This window comes from Tursiops truncatus, chromosome 3 (genome assembly GCF_011762595.2).
Source record: "Tursiops truncatus isolate mTurTru1 chromosome 3, mTurTru1.mat.Y, whole genome shotgun sequence".
NCBI lineage: Eukaryota > Metazoa > Chordata > Mammalia > Artiodactyla > Delphinidae > Tursiops > Tursiops truncatus.
In genome coordinates, this window is record NC_047036.1 from 132,618,447 (window position 1) to 132,629,931 (window position 11,485).

Here is an 11,485-nt window from a genome sequence, read left to right on the forward strand (position 1 = left end):
CCCGTGAACCTCCCTTCACGGGGTCCACTGTAGCGGCTTGAGAACCTGTCCTAGATAGGCACAAAAGGCTCATTGTCAGTCCCGTTGGGAGGCCGATCCACCCACAACAGGAGACCTTCCTTTGTAATCCAGTAGTTCCTGAGAACTACATGATCAGTTAATTGGGGTGAAGACAGGGAAAAGTCTCAGGGCCAAGAATCAGAAACCCCGGGTCTAGTCCTGGTTTTATTTCTTACCAGTTGTGTCATCACAGGCAAGTCACAATCTCCCTACAAAATGGGAATATAATACCTTTGCCCAGAACAATGTCAGACACTGGTGCGTCCTCACGTACTATCAATCTGAGCTCCTTTATAGGCTACAAAAGAATTACTGAGTCTCTGTCCACAGGGATTTGCTTGTTTGAAAAATAAGACGTGTATCCATGAAACGATTGTTGAGAAAAGGACTCCTATGTTAAAAAATGTGTTCATTTAAACATCATTCATTGTGTACCAGCTGTGTGCCAGGTGCCGTGCTAGACCTGGGGACACAGTGCCCTTGTGGGGCATTGAGTTGAGTGGAAGAGACAGGCAAGTCGATAAACAGTTGTTCTGTAGCATGTTAAATGCTATCATGGGGAAAATGAAGAATGTTATGGCAATATTTTGGAAGGCCATGTAAAGCCAGGCTTGAGGGGTAGGGGAGGTTTTCTGTAAGAGTTGATTTAGAAGCTGAGACCTACATGATGTGGAGATAACAAGGTGAGGGGAAAAGAGAAAGAAGTAGTATTCCAGGCAGAAAGAAGAGCATGTGCAAAGGCCCAGGGGTGAGAGAGCATGAGTGATATTAGAAGCTGAAACTGTCTCAGGATGGCTAGAGCATGGAGGGGTAAGAGATGGGGTGAGGGCCAGCTCATGAAATGTCTTGTAAACCGGGCTCCAGAGTTTGAGTGTAATTGTAAGTGACAAAGGTTTTAGGCAGGGGAGTGACATAGTTCGATTTACGATTTGAAAATCGTAAATTTTGGTTGCTGGGTGCAGAGTGGATTAGGAGACAAGACTGGAGGGTGGGAGACCAATTTGGGGAGAAAAACAACAGAACTTGGGCCAGGAAATTGCAGTGGGAATGGAGACAAGTGGCGAAGTCCAGAGATAGATTTTGAAGGTAGGACTTACTGGGTTTGGGTTTGGTGTTGCCTGGCCCCAAGGGGAGGATGAAAAAATGAGTCAAGGTGACTCAGAGCGCTCTGCTTTGAGCAACTGGGGAGATGATGGTGCTATTTTCTGAGACAAAGAAAGCAGGAGGAGCAGGTTTATAGGAAGATGATGTGTTCAGGTTTGGACGTGTTCAGTTTAATGTTCTATGGGACACTGAGCTTTGGAAGCAGACTATTTGTGTTCCAATTCTAGTTCCTCAATTCCAGGTGATATGATCCTGGGCAAGAAAACTAGTTTTTCTGCCTCAGTTTCCTCATCTGAAAAAATGGGGATAGGAATAGTTCCAGCTATATCTTGTTGTGAAGATATGTAGTATGTTTAGAAAGATGCTTAGCATGGAGTAAGCACCAGTATTAGTTTTACTGTGATCTAAGTGGGAGAGCCTGACAGATAGTTGGATACCCAGGACTAGAGCCGGGTGTGCTCTAAAATGGAGAGATGTGAGGTGTGGGCATGAAGTCAGGATCAGTGGTCATTGCTGCTCTATCTCTTCTTCTGGACAAGGGTTTGAAAGGCCAGAGACCTCCCAGAGTGCCAGAAAAATAGCTGCTTCCACTCAGGAGAGAGCAGAGCAAGTATCACTGACCATTCAGAAAGGCAGCTTCCCCAGAATCCATTTTTTCTCCCATCTGCTCTTTCAATATCTTCTCTGAGATTTCAACTCAGAGTAAAATGCTCTCAGAGCACTTTTATGGGAGATTCTGACTGCTTGCGGAACCTGAGGAAAGTTAAAGACCATCTTAGAAAAAAGGGCATTCACAAAAAGCAACATACAACTTTGGGATTTTCACAAAACTGTCTAAAACCCACCCTAATCATCATCATCCTCATTGCTAATACCGAGTATTGACCATGTGCCAGGCTCTGAGTCCATCATGTGAACAAAGCAGACACAACTCTTGGCTACATGGAGCTTCCATTTTAGTGGGGGAAATTTCAGAAAATAAATAGATCAAATTATAAATGACAAGTGTCATTAAGGAGAACTGAGTGTGACGAGAGAGAATCCCGAGGAAACAATAAAGATAAGGGGACCGGGGAGGGCATTTTAGTGGAAGCAGCATTCAAGTAGAGACCTGTAGAGTAAGTGTAGTTATAGGCAAATATTGTTAAGAAGACTATTCCAAACAGGGAAAAGCACATGCAAAGCCCTTAAGGCCAAAAAGAGCTCATCATTTTTGAAGAACTCAAAGACAGCCTGAGCAGCTAGACTGTAGTAGGAAGTGTGGCAGGAGAAGCCTTTGGAGAAGTGAGCAGGGTCAACACTATGAACAGGCTTGTTAGGGATTCTGGTCTTTATCCTAAGAGCATTTCAAAGCCACTGGCCAGCTAGACGCTGAGGTGTGACATAATTCTTAAAAGACTCCTGGCTGGGCTTCCCTGGTGGCGCAGTGGTTGAGAGTCTGCCTGCCGATGCGGGAGACACGGGTTCGTGCCCCGGTCCGGGAAGATCCCACATGCCGCGGAGTGGCTGGGCCCGTGAGCCATGGCCGCTGAGCCTGTGCGTCTGGAGCCTGTGCTCCGCAACGGGAGATGCCACAACAGTGAGAGGCCCGCGTACCGCAAAAAAAAAAAAAAAAAGACTCCTGGGTACTATGAAAGGAACGGATTATAAGGGACAAGAGAAGAACCAGAGGAGTCCTAGGAGGCAGTTGCCTCAACCCAGACCAGAGGTGATAGTGCCTGGGAGTTGGGTGGTGGGGTGGCAGTGGAGTGGACACACGTGAAATGCATTTTGGAGACAGAATCAGCAGGATGGAATGGATGCAGAAGGTGGAGTAGTGGGAGGGTCAGGTGTGATTCCCTGGTTTCTGGCTTAAGCAACTAGGTACACGGAGGTGCCGCTTACTGAGCTTCATTTGGTGGGTAGGGAGCATTTAAAAATCAAGAGTTCCATTCGGGACAGAGTTTGAGATGCCTGTGCGAGACCCAAGAGTTGTCAAGTAAGCAACTGGATATACATCAGGGCTAAGAAGAAAGGATCAGGGTGCATATATGACATAGGGTATCTAGATGGAATTTAAAACTTTGGAAGGGATGAACTCACCCAGGACAGGGCCCAGAAGCAGGCCTGGAGGACTCACCACAGCTGACATATACTGAACCCTTAGAGACTGGCGAGTGAAGGTAGAGAAGGAGAGGTCCTGAGAAAGTACGGCCAACCTCTAACTTCATGCCCATTCCTTTCTACAGTGGACGGAGGCTACGGCTACCTGAAGGATGCAATGTGGTGGGCTGGATTTCTCACCAGTAAGTGGGATCTTTGCTACTAAGGACAGTGCCCTATTGATGACAGAGGCAGAGATGAAAGGAGGGGTGGACGGGGCATTTCTGTCTCTCTTGTGCAAAATATGAATCCAAGGCCCAGATTTCTAGGGGGAGAATCTAAACAGTCTTTGCAGGTAGAACATTTTACCTGCATCTCAGGTCACTCTCTCCATCCAAATTCAGTCTTTCATCCATAAAGCATCTGTCCCCAGAGAGGCTTGTACAGAGCTGGTAGTGATAAAGGTGTAATTTCTCAACTTCCCCTGAAATTCAGGGAGCTATGACTGCCCGCTGGAGTCTTCTGGACTCCTGCAGGGCACAGCCTGGGACTCCTAAGTCAGCTGCCCCATTCCACAGGCAATTGTTGGCTCACTTAGAACATGGCTGGTCTGCCACCTAAGGTTTGCCCGCATTTTCACATTCACACATTCCTTTCCACCCACCCTTTCTGGCTTTCAAACCCTAATTCTTTGGGACAGAAAATTAGCCAGCTTTCGATTTGTAATCCCCTAAGTCAAGTTTTGATCCCTGTCTTAGCCAGAGTTATCACATTCATCATCTGCTTTCAAAGGGCAGACCCAGGTCATTCCCTACGAGCAGGGAGACAGAAGAGGCACTTGCAGGAGTCTGCAAACTGGAAACTCATATGGGGAGAGGTAGGCCCTTTGGGAATGTCTGACTTTCTAACCACCCGCCTGTCAGTCTAGACCATCCATAACTCCTCTGGGAAAGACGGCTCCGTGGACCATCAGTAACTATAGCTGTGTCTTTATTTGATACTTAACACTTTCTAGAGCTTACCTTGAAGATACAGACCAATCATTCGCAGTCCCTGAGATACACTTAACCGTGCCTAGGCTAGAAGCCAAGGGACCTCAAGAACCAGAAAGCACCATGTGACCCTGGACTCCAGGCCACCTCCCTATCTTTAACATGGGAGGATTTGGTCAGGATCATCTGGGCCTGACCTTCAGATCAGATTCTGCAGGGAGACAGCATAAGGGTGGGGATTTTAAGGAATGCTGGTCTGGGATTCTGTGAGTGATTGAACACTGAATGAAGCCGTCTCCACCCAGATTCATTTGGGCTGGAGATGGCGCATCAGAGCCACTGTGACCTCTCTTCCCCCTTAATTTCCTAGTGGCTGCCGGAGAAGTTGCCAACTTTGGGGCCTATGCGTTTGCTCCTGCGACAGTCGTCACACCACTGGGAGCGCTGAGTATCCTCATAAGGTTGTTGTCACCTCTCTTGCTGTCTCTTCCTATTTTCAGTTTGTTGATGTCCGGAACTGCACATGGGGTCAATTGCTACTTGCAGTCAAGGACCTGGGTCAGTCTCAGCTTCCAGAAGGAGGCAGTGTGCTGTTCAGAGCTCCGCACCCTTGGATGGTTTGCTGCCTGGGCGGTGAAGGGGCAGGCCAAGCCCAAACCAGGTGGAAGTGCTTCCCCTGCCGCAAGGCTGAATGTCTCATGTCAGTGTTTTGGTGCCCCAATAGGAGAAGCACACAAGTTGAAAGTACAAGCCCTAGATGAACCCTCCCTGGGTTCTATCTAACCTTATCTCTGCCACTTCGTAGTTACATGGCAGGTCACTTAACTACTCTGAGCCTCAATTTCCCATCTGCTAAGTGGGGATGTTCATAATACCTGCCTGAAGGCACTGATTTAAGGACTAAATGAGATGACGCACAGAAAGTGCCTAGTACAGAACAGGCGCTGAAGAATAACCACAGCTAACATAGATTGAGGGTTTACTCTGCGCTAAATGTTCTAAATGTATTCCCTCATTTAATCCTCACAGCATCCCTACTAATTAGAAAGGAGGGGAGACCTGAGGCCAAGAGGGGTTAAGCATCTTGGCCGAGGTCACCCAGGTCCCAGGAGGCTGGGCCAGGATTCCCTCCCAGGCAGTCTAATTTCAGAGTCTGGGTGCTTCACCACTAGGCCCCATGGCCTGGAAGATGTTTGATGGTATTAAAGATAGCTGATATTAAATGTGTGTGCTTCCCATTGCCCCGTTCCTCCCAAGCTACAAACACAGTTCCCCTGTGGGGGTCCTGAGCCCCATTTGAAGCTGGCTCTGATTGTCACCCTAACCTTGGAGCCCCGGTAAGTCCCTAGCCCACCACACCCAGTACCTGTAATTTCCTGTTTTGTTTTACCAGCTTGATGACAATTTTGCAGCATTTATGCAGTCAAAAACCAGATAGAGCCGTGACTCACATGGCACGGTTGGCTGATGTAGCTGAGATACCAGTATTGCGTATGTGATTAGTTTACAGATTCCCATCCCAGGAAGTTGGGAGCGGCAGGGGATCCTCCACTGTGTGACCTCTGCCTTTGCTAATGCTACTGGGCGCTGATGAACAGGCATTGTGGGTAAAATGGTTTTGGGAGTTTTAGAGGAGAGATGGGAGACATTCAAAGGAGGTTAGACATCAATCCCCTCTTTCCTGATACCTTTAAGCAGGACTCATGAGGCTCATTGGGTTACCTTAGGTCAGCCAACAGGTCTTTGCCCTAAACTAATGCCACCTGTTTAAAGAAACAGAAGCATGCCCCAGCGATTGTACCTGTCTCGTCTCACCACCCTTCTTCCTTCACCTTTGCTGGCTCATTTGGAGGATGTGACGGGAATGAAAGTCACATCACCAAGGAACAGCAAGGAACTGGAGGTGTTTTGTCCAGAAAAGACTCAAGGAAGTCAGGAGAATTCTTCTCAGTGAGGTGTAGAGGAAAAACCATAGGCTTTATAATTAGACAGAACTTGAGTTCAAATCCTGGCTTGTGTCTTACCAGTTGTATGATCTTGCCATCATTTAAGCTTCTATGGGACTCAGTTTTCTCCTCTATAAAATGGACATATTTTACTTCTCAGAGTTGCAAGATGTTAGTGAGATAATAAATGGGAAGTTCTTAGCACAATATCTAGTATGTAAAGTGTGCCCAAGTGTCACTGTGGTGGTTTATATTGGCATATAGAAATGGAAGAAGGAATGGATTTGTTTTGTATGGCTCAAGGAATAGATATGGGATGAGTAGAAACTACCATATTTTGGGTTAATAACAGAATGAACCTACAAGGGATTCATTTACCTTGTGAAGGGGGGAGCTGCTTGCCACCAGAGGTATACAAGCCAAGGCTGAAAGCCTTCTGTTTGCAATGTTAAGAGAAGATGTGCTCATTGGGTAGGAAGTTAGACAAGAGTGCTTTGAAGGGCTCTTCCAACTCTTCTCTTTGGGGATATTGTCCGTCTCTAAAATGAAAGAAATTCCCATGTATGTCGTCGATTCCTCCAGCCCACACTGTAACCCTCCCCTAAATAAGTTTCTATTTCACACATTTCCTAGGGGGGGGTCTAGAAAAGCTTCCACGTGTGAGAGTAGTGAGCCCTTGCTCAGCCCTCACTTTTCTCCAGGATGCTGGGACGGGGCTGGCTGCTGTAATCCCTTTCTCCACTTTCACATGCAGTACCATCCTTTCCTCATATTTCCTGGGAGAGAGTCTGAACCTGTTGGGGAAGCTGGGCTGTGTGATCTGTGTGGCCGGCAGCACAGTGATGGTGATACACGCCCCCGAGGAAGAGAAGATCACCACCATCGTGGAGATGGCTGCCAAGATGAAAGACACAGGTAGGCTCCAGGCTCCCAGTGAGCAGGAAGGCACTGGGCGTGAACCATGTTAGAGGTCTGGCTGGGTTCTGGCCACCTCAGGCGCTGCCATGTGGAGGAGGAGGCAGCAAGCTCAGGGAGGAAAGCTGATGGGCTGGTACTGAGGCTAGCTTACAGGTTCCCAGTCTGATAGGTAGGGATGCTATTATTATGTATTTGTTATGTGCCAGGTACTGGTCTAAATGCCTTGTTTGCATTGTCTTAGTTCAGGTTGTTTGAACAGAATATCATAGATCGGGTGGCTTATAACCAACAGACACTTACGTTTCACAGTTCCGGGGATCACGATCAAGTCCTAGATCAAGGCCCGATAGATTTTGTTCATAGATGGCCAGCTTCTCGCTGTGTCCTCATCTGGTGTAGAGGGCAAAGGAGCTCTGTGGAGCCCCTTTTATAAGGGCAGTATTCCCTTCCTGAGGGCTCTACCCTCATGCCTGAATCACCTCCCAAAGACGTCACCTCCGAATACCATCCCATTTGGGATTAGCACTCAACATGTAAATGGGGGGGGTGGCATTCCGTCAATTGCATGTATTAATTTAATCCTACAAAAAAGCTCCTATGAGGAAGGTCCTTATATTAATCCTATTTTACAAAGAGGAAACTGAGGTCTTGGGGCTTTAATAACTTGTACAAGTTATTAAAAAGTTGTGTTGCTGGAACTGGGACCCATGTTTGACTCCAGAGCCCACGTTCTCTTTTTTTAAATTTTTTGGCCACACCAGGTGGTGGCATGTGGGATCTTAGTTCCCTGACCAGGGATCAAACCAGCACCCCCTGTCGGAAGCACAGAGTCCTAACCACTGGACCGCCAGGGAAGTCCCAAGCCTAGGTTCTTGCTTTATTTATTTTTGCGGTACACGGGCCTCTCACTGTTGTGGCCTCTCCCGTTGTGGAGCACAGGCTCAGCGGCCATGGCTCACGGGCCCAGCCGCTCCGCGGCATGTGGGATCTTCCCAGACCGGGGCACGAACCCGTGTCCCCTGCATCGGCAGGCGGATTTTTAACCACTGCGCCACCAGGGAAGCCCCAAGCCTAGGTTCTTAATGAGACATCCCATTGCCATGAGTGGAGGGCTCTAGAGGCTACTGGCATCCTCCCAGGTCAGGTTACCTGTCTCCATCCCCCACAAAGGGTACATCGTGTTTGCTGTGCTTCTGCTGGTGTCCTGCCTCATCCTCATCTTCGTCATCGCCCCACGTTATGGACAAAGGAATATCCTCATCTACATCGTCATCTGCTCTGTGATCGGGGCCTTCTCCGTGACCGCCGTCAAGGGTCTGGGCATCACCATTAAGAACTTCTTCCAGGGGCTGCCAGTTGTGCGGCACCCTCTCCCCTACATCCTGTCCCTCGTGCTGGCCCTTTCGCTCAGCACTCAGGTCAATTTCCTCAACAAGGCGCTGGACATCTTTAATACCTCCCTGGTGTTCCCCATCTACTACGTGTTCTTCACCTCGATGGTGGTGACCTCCGTCGTCGTCCTCTTCAAGGAGTGGCACAGCATGTCGGCCGTGGACATTGTGGGCACCCTCTCTGGCTTTGTCACCATCATCCTGGGTGTGTTCACGCTTCACGCTTTCAAAGACCTGGACGTCAGCCGGACCAGCCTGCCCCACATGCACAAAAACCCAACCCCGCCTCCCGCCCCAGAGCCCAGCATCGTTAGACTCGAAGACAAGAATGTTCTTGTGGACAACATAGAACTCTCCAGCGCCCCATCACCAAAGAAGCCTGAAGTATTTATAATCCATTCGTAAAGCTTGGAATACATGAGTGAGAGGGTGAGCCCTGTGGTACAGCCTGACTGCTCAATTTCAGAGCCACCTGGTTATTTTCAACACAGCTCTTACCAGTGGGCTCTCTTTTCTTGAGACGTTCATTTATACCTCACCGCTGTTTCCGGGAGAAAAGTCCCTACCCAGTGAGCAGTGGCGGCAGAACCTCCTGGAAACACAGCCTCAGTGACCAAATACCCTACTACACGTTGGTGCCAGCAGGTCCCCGGCCCTCCCGTCCTCCTCGTTTCCTCGGTGCCACCTCTGTGCTGTTGGGAAGAAGATAGGATTTGATCCACTGAATGTAGCACAAGCCAAGAACTTCCCTGAAACGTTGGTCATCAGGAAATCCTTCGCACTGGTTCTCCTCCTGAGACGGATTCACCGTTCCTGAGCCCAAGACTGAAGTGCAGCTGGCCCTCCGAGGCCCAGAGAGCAACTCGCCGTGCCTCCCACCCGGAACCAACAGACACACAATTACTGTAAAATGTCTTGTTGCATTTGCCACCTCATCTTCGGAGACAGAGGCGAGACCTCAGCTGACCTGCTTACTGTGAAAGCCACCTGACGTCTCAGGGAAACACTTCCACCAGCCCCGTTCCCGGGAGCAGCCAGCCTGGAGGTCAGCATCTGTTTCCATCCGCCCGACCCCTTCCCCACCCTTCCCTCTCTAGGCACATCCTAAGGAGTCAGTCATGGAGACATTCAGGCAGTTATCTGAGAACTCAAAACAACACAACAACAACAAAAGGTGCTTGCTTCCCAGCCAAGCTCTGCTGGTCAAGCCCAGGGTTTCATTTTGCCTCGCTCTCCAAAGAGAGCAGCGATTGCACTGCTCTTAAAAGTGGCCTGGCTGTCCAGCAGAATGCACTTTCCTTTTCCTCCAGGAGTAAACCAATATGATTTGGGGAGATGGGGAGAAGAGTAAGGGGCAGTCAGGAAAGCAGACACAGGCTCTCTGGAAACCAGGGGCTAACTTTTGTGTTTACTCTGGTGGTGAACCAAGAACCCAGGTGGAAAAGGCTCTGGGTAACTTGTTTTTTTTTTTTTGGACACACTGCGCGGCACGTGGGATCTTATTAGTTCCCTGACCAGGGACTGAACCCGCACCCCCTGAAGTGGAAGTGCAGACTCTGAACCACTGGACTGCCAGGGAAGTCCCCTCTGGGTAACTTCTGGGCTGAAGCCTTAGAGGCTTGGCCAGTGGGATCAGCTTTGAACTTCAGTGGCCAAGTCGGGGGGGTGTAAGCTCGGCACGGGGTGCAATCTGGCTGTTGACCAGATCACCACCAAGTCCCCAGCTCCACTGATGAGCTGCCCACACTGGGAAGCAGTGTGTCACGACTGCTCCACCACCACCTGCTTTGGGGACTGCCTTTGGTCCCCTCACATTTGACCAGAGGCAGTCAAAAAACAAGAGCAGCTGGAGAGAGACATAATTAATATCCCCTCCCTTCCTGTCTTCTCTCCAGCAGCAAGAATGTGAGAGTTGATATGAGGACCATTGACAGGGAGGTAAGGGAGCCAGTATATCTGTAAAGAAGGAAGACCTGGCCCTCAGCCCCCAAGCTGGTGCAGAGCCTCCCCTGTGTAACTCCACACCCGTGCCTGTGTTTACGTCCTGTGCCCTAAGCATAGCCAAGCCCAGGCCAAACTGTTGCTGGCCTGGTAGCTCCAAGGAACAGACTGGCTTCCTGCACTGCCAGCCTCAAAGCCACAGTTTTTAATGAATGTGGATTTCTCTCTGTAACTAAAATCAATGCAACATGTTGGATCTTGAGAATGACTGTAATCTGAAGGCCCTGAGAGCGTGGTCTGCAGGGTCAGGAATAAAGACCTCTGAGTGTGTTTACTTGATACTTACATCTTGGCTTTCCTTGGACACGGAACAATTAAAGTGGTTCCTCTAGTGCCGGGGGGCCAGTCCCCAATCTCTGGAGAGTTCTGGCTGCCAAGGAAGTCCCTCCAGTGCCTTCTACAGCCACGCCTTCACTAGAGAGGGAAAGGCTGGGGAATAGCGTCAGTGGAAGACACCCATCCCATGCCTGAGCCCTTACGAGAAGCCAACCACAGTGCTAAGAGCTTCACGTGAATACTTTTTTTTTTTTGCTGTACGCGGGCCTCTCACTGTTGTGGCCTCGCCCGTTGCGGAGCACAGGCTCCGGACGCGCAGGCTCAGCAGCCATGGCTCACGGGCCCAGCCGCTCCGCGGCATGTGGGATCCTCCCAGACCGGGGCACGAACCTGTGTCCCCTGCATCGGCAGGCGGACTCTCAACCACTGCGCCACCAGGGAAGCCCCATGTGAATACTTTTAAGCTCTCACAAATCCTCAAGTCGATCTATATTATTCATGCTGTGAGTGACCCCCAGACCTATTAAAACTAGACTGGCCTGTGTCCAGGTGCAAAGACAAACAGCTCCCTCGACTGGTCATGGGAAAACCCAGGGCTTTTCTGTGGCTCAAGATCTTCCGTGGTGGCCTCACAGGCTGGACAGACGGTCTCTGTAGGAACTCTTCTGAGGAGTCCTCGGTGATGGATCCTATCCAGGCTGGCCAGTGCAATGTT

General features: G+C 49.6%; 2 protein-coding genes across 2 annotated transcripts in view; one reads left to right on the top strand and one right to left on the bottom strand.

The window, feature by feature from the left end:
- Positions 1 to 10,773, top strand: part of NIPAL4 (NIPA like domain containing 4) — a 14,474-nt gene extending 3,701 nt beyond the window's left edge. Inside the window, exons 3-6 of the mRNA XM_033853515.2 lie at positions 3,393 to 3,449; positions 4,609 to 4,699; positions 6,939 to 7,099; positions 8,273 to 10,773. Of these exons, the coding sequence (XP_033709406.1) occupies positions 3,393 to 3,449; positions 4,609 to 4,699; positions 6,939 to 7,099; positions 8,273 to 8,898 (935 nt within the window). The 3' untranslated portion in view covers positions 8,899 to 10,773. The remainder of the gene's footprint in view (positions 1 to 3,392; positions 3,450 to 4,608; positions 4,700 to 6,938; positions 7,100 to 8,272) is intronic.
- ADAM19 (ADAM metallopeptidase domain 19) overlaps positions 9,951 to 11,485 on the bottom strand; it is a 90,927-nt gene continuing 89,392 nt past the window's right edge. The window contains exon 22 of the mRNA XM_033853513.2: positions 9,951 to 11,468. Within this exon, the coding sequence (XP_033709404.1) occupies positions 11,460 to 11,468 (9 nt within the window). The 3' untranslated portion in view covers positions 9,951 to 11,459. The remainder of the gene's footprint in view (positions 11,469 to 11,485) is intronic.